Source organism: Oratosquilla oratoria, chromosome 19, assembly GCF_046742065.1.
Source record: "Oratosquilla oratoria isolate Oo_2021 chromosome 19, ASM4674206v1, whole genome shotgun sequence".
Taxonomy (NCBI): domain Eukaryota; kingdom Metazoa; phylum Arthropoda; class Malacostraca; order Stomatopoda; family Squillidae; genus Oratosquilla; species Oratosquilla oratoria.
The window spans coordinates 42637526-42642525 of record NC_134795.1 but is presented as its reverse complement, the minus strand read 5'-3'; the positions used below and the strand labels follow the sequence as shown (position 1 = coordinate 42642525).

The window sequence follows — 5000 nt, the reverse complement described above, 5'->3', positions numbered from 1 at the left end:
GGGAAGTCATAAGTTGTTTGGATCTGCTGTGTGATATTTTTAAAGCTCTTATTTCTTCCTGGTGTAATTTCGTCTATTTTGTTTTCCTCCTCAAAGATACCAAACTCCTCTGTCGGTAGCATCGACGTTGGCCTTTCTTCAGGCTTTCCATTCTTTGAAATAAGATGCTCTGCATTGGTCATTTCTTTTGAGTTGACGTCGAATTTTTCTGTATTAAAGATTTGATTCTCTATGTCAAGGATAACTGGACTAGAAGGAGAATTTTTCTTACTATCAATGAATCGGTATTGCTGTTTGGTTTTCTTTATCCTCATCTCTTTCTTAAGATAATCTTTGCTCTTTTGGCTCTTCTCCATCCTCTCTTTTCGTTCATGTTGTGTTTCATAAGACAATGATTTAAATGGTATTTTATTTGTGATTAGATCAATATCTATATCTAATTCTTTCATGAAGTATATTGAGTTTTCATGTTCATCTTCTCTCATTTCTGCCTTTACTTCAAAATTTTCAATCTCCTCTTCTCTTTGTTCATCTCCATTTTTCTTCTCATATTCCTCGTTTTTATCTTCTTGGTCTTCAGACTCTGTAATATTTTTGGGAATGATTGGGTCTCCTTCGGATACTTTCGGAACAGGAGTCCAGTCCCCTTCTCCGGGGTTTCCGACAATCAGCTTGTAGTCCCCGATTCTGAAATATATTGAATGACTGAAAAATAGATATATGAACATTTTGGAGGAGTTTAGATTCATATGTAACAATTTTGATAAGGAAATGGTGGTAGTGGTTGTAGTGGTGAAGGTGCAAGTGTTGGTGGTGGAGGTGGTGATGATTATGATGAGGTTGGTTGTGGTAGTGATGGTGATGGTGGTGGTAATGGCAGTAGTAATGGTAGTAGAAATGGTGGTAGTGGTGGTGGTGATGGTGGTTGTAGTGGTGGTTTTGATAACATTCTTGATGGTTGTAGTGGTGATGAGGGTGACTGTGATGATGATCTTGGTGGTGGTGGTGGTGATAGTGATGGCAGTGATGGTTATGGTGATGGTGGTAATAGTGATGGCAAAGCTAGAATAAGGACTAGATTTATGCATTTGCACTAGAAATCAATGTCTTTCAGGGAATTACTTCAATTTCAGCATTATTTACCATTACATTAGCAGTGAAGACATCTCACTATACACTTCTCACAAACCTACTTTGTACTTCGTTCTACATTTCGTCTAAAAGAAAAAAATCTTGTTCATTTTTGTACTTCAGATACATTCAATTGCTCAAGATACCCAATTTTACATTAACATGCAACACCAATGTTCGTAAGGGCCTTCAAGAAGATGAATATAGTGTACTTACCATGGGACATTTAGCTGCATAAATTTACCTTTCCTTAATCTTCACCCTGGTATTTCTTCCTTTATAAGAGTTAGATTTTATTCTAATACAAATTCAAGCCAATCATTGACTCTGAACCACGAGATGATATGAAATGATTCTCTGGGATAATGTTTTTTACGTACATACATCGACATGCTTATATATTTTAACATGCATATGTATATAACTGCACTCATATCCATATAAAACATACTTATATGCATATGTACACACACACACACATACACACACACACACACACACACACACACACACACACACACACACACACACACACACACACACACACACACACACACACACACACACACACACACATATACACATATATATATATATATATATATATATATATATATATATATATATACATATGTATATATATATATACAGCCCAGGGTTAAAATAATTTCAGAATCGCTGAGCTGCGAGTCGTTACTCCAACTCTCGTAGGTGGGGAGTTAGGTGTGCGTGTAGGGTCACAGAATTACCCATAGATCGGTCATATGATCTCTGAGCTCTCTTCCAGGAGGGAAATAGCTGTTGATCATGAGGCCAATACGTGATCCAAGACGAAGGTGAATAACACACACACACACACACACACACACACACACACACACACACACACACACACACACACACACACACACACACACACACACACACACACACACACACACACACACACACATATATATACATATATATATATGTATATATATATATATATATATGTATATATTAGGGATATGACTTTTTAGCCTTTTTTATTTTTTTTATTTTTCTGATGTTGCATTAGATAAAGCTTTGCCTCCATGTTAGTATTTTTTTGTTATTTCATTTTGGTTATCTAAAAGCCTCCCGCACCCAACATCATTTCATTTTTGCAGTACACAGGAAGTGAGGGCCTGAAGGAGTGATTATCTGATAAAGTGTCGTAGAATGAAATGAACAATGATTAATTGTCGAGGTGTTTAACTGTCTAATGATGAAATGTCTTTGTGATGAAAAGTCGAGTGGTTAAGCGGCGAGTGGTTAATTGTCGGATGATGAAATGTCATGTGATTAAATGATGAGTGACAAAAAGTAGCATCAGCAGAAGTATTCGTATCAGTTGCCTAAAGTCAATTTTGGCAGCTGTAGTTTTGAGTGTGTACTTTGCAGACGAAGAAACACTTTATAAATTTACAGTTTTGTAAGTATTATGAATAAAAAAAATTCTTATCATGTGGCATTTTCAAATACATGTATAAAATAGGTGGGTAATGGATACTTACATATTACTGGATAGTAGACACATTTCGTGCATTATAATAAAAAAGATTTTTTTTTCTAAATACTGTTTGCAACAACTAGTGTATTCTCCATTCTCATTTTTCATTGCATGTATTTTGCTCTCAGATTCAAACATGTCTTTTAAAAGTAAACGATCCAAATCAGTGATGGAATCAACTGGAAAGAAATGGACACGGAATTTGACAATAACTACAAAACGCCGTCCAAGCATGCCAGAAGTGAAAGAGGACATAAATGAGATCATATATAAAATGCCTTTGAACAGGGACATTATTGGTAGAGTTTTGGGGATGTACGGTGAGCTCAAAGGGCGATCAGATCAAATAAGGAGGATATCTCCTGAGCGGGGAGTTGGAGGTGTGTGTGTGCGTGTAAAGTCACAGCATTACCGATAGATCGGTCATATATGAGCTCTGAGCTCTCTTACGGGAGGAAAATAGCTGTCGATCACGATTCCAACACGTGATTCAAGACCATACTTCCTAGACATTTCATCTCAGACACATTTAATAGTTTTCTCTGTGCATCTCTTAAGTACACAGTCACCTATTTATACAGTCTCCTTTTTAAATCAATTCCCAGATAAAAAGAATTAATTTCCCAGTGCATTTGCCCACTTCTCTCAATCTACAATTTACCTCCAAATCCACACCTTCCACACCCCGCCACATGTGGCCCATAACTAGAGCTATTTTTCGTTTTACACTTCCAACCCACTTCCATCCTGTACCCCTGTATATCTCGTCACCTTGCTTTTACCCAAATTTACATTCAGTATTCGCCTATCACATACCTTCCCAATCTCAGTCGCTAACTCCCTTAACCTGACCCCTGGCACAAGCCCAGTGTCGACAGGAAACAACAACTGTCACCTCCTACTTTCCTTCATTTTCTATAACCACCTCCAGTTCCATAATCCTCGCCTTTACCTCCCTCATCAACCCATCTATGTACATAGTGAACAATAATGGCGACATGGCGCATCCCTGACACAGTTCCTCCTTTACCTCAAACCACTCTCTCTCTCCATTTCCCAATCTATCACAGCCTTTACTACTCTCGTAAAAACTCTTGAGTGCCCTAAATAGCTTTCCTCTTATCCCATATATTTGCACTAACTCCTACAGTGTCTTACTGTGTACCCTGTTATAAGCCTTTTCCAAATTCATAAAGGCTCATGAAATATTGTTATCTTTTCCTAAAGCTTTCCCACATATCTGTCTTACCACAAAAATCTGATCCACGCAACCCTTACCTGTCATAAATCTGAACTGTTCCTCACTAATTACTCTCTCTGTTCCTCTCCTAAAACTCTCAATTAAAATCCTCCCACGAGCTTTCCCAACCACGCTCAACAAAGTGATCCCTCTGAAACTACTACATTCACATTTGCCCCCTTTTCCATTGTAAAGCAGAGCTACACAGGCATTCCTTCAGTCCTCCGGCACTCTACCCTCTATTAGACACACACTAAACAACCTCACTAGCCAGTCCACTATTACTGTACCTCTCTTCCCCAGACATTCCGCATGACACCCATCTAACCCAGGTGCCTTACCTGTTCTCATCATTTTCAAAACTACTTGCACCTTATATTTCCCTATTTCCCCTTCATTTTCCTCTCCCATCACCGTTATTTTTCTAATACTTTGCAATGCTACCACATTCAACGGTTCTCTAAAATAATCCCCCCATCTTCCCCTTACCACCGCCTATTCCTTCAAGATCTGTCCATCAGCGCCCTTTGCCTTTTCTTCTCTAGCGCCCTTTGCCTTTTCTTCTCTACTTGACTCACCTTCCTTTCCTCTCTTGATTTCCTTCCAAAACATCTTTTCATTACGATAATTTTTTTTTTGTCATACTCATCCCCCATTTTACTTCTGCTCCTCTTTTTGCCTACTTTATCTTTTATTTTGCTTCTCTTCTTTTTTTTTCTTTATACCTCTGATAATTTTCTCTCATTCTTCTTTAGAACCAATCCATGAATGATCGTTTTTTATCTTCTACTACCTTAATCACCTCATCATCCCACCACTCACTATCCTTCCTTCTATTCCCTCCTATCCTCTGTTCCACATACCATCTTTGCACACTTTGTCGCTTCCTCCTTGAAACGCCCCTCTTCCTCTTCCACACCTACTTCTACTCTATCCTGCACCACCTCCCACACTTCTCTCAGTTTCTCCTTGTACTCTTGCACCTTTTCCTTCTCATTTAAACAGCTTGCTCTAAGTACCTCTACCATCGGCCCTTTTCCTCTTTCTCCACTTATCCACCACTCTCAGCTTATCTTAAAAAAAATATATATATAT

General features: G+C 38.3%; 2 protein-coding genes across 3 annotated transcripts in view; one reads left to right on the top strand and one right to left on the bottom strand.

The window, feature by feature from the left end:
• The window catches only part of LOC143035857 (agrin-like), a 986526-nt gene that overhangs the window by 545680 nt on the left and 435846 nt on the right, over positions 1-5000 (top strand). The gene's annotated exons all lie outside the window — the stretch shown is intronic.
• The window catches only part of LOC143035856 (arylsulfatase B-like), a 113241-nt gene that overhangs the window by 4884 nt on the left and 103357 nt on the right, over positions 1-5000 (bottom strand). Inside the window, exon 11 of the mRNA XM_076202948.1 lies at positions 1-687. This exon is cut by the window's left edge and continues 68 nt beyond it. Coding sequence (XP_076059063.1) covers positions 1-687 — 687 coding nt within the window. The remainder of the gene's footprint in view (positions 688-5000) is intronic.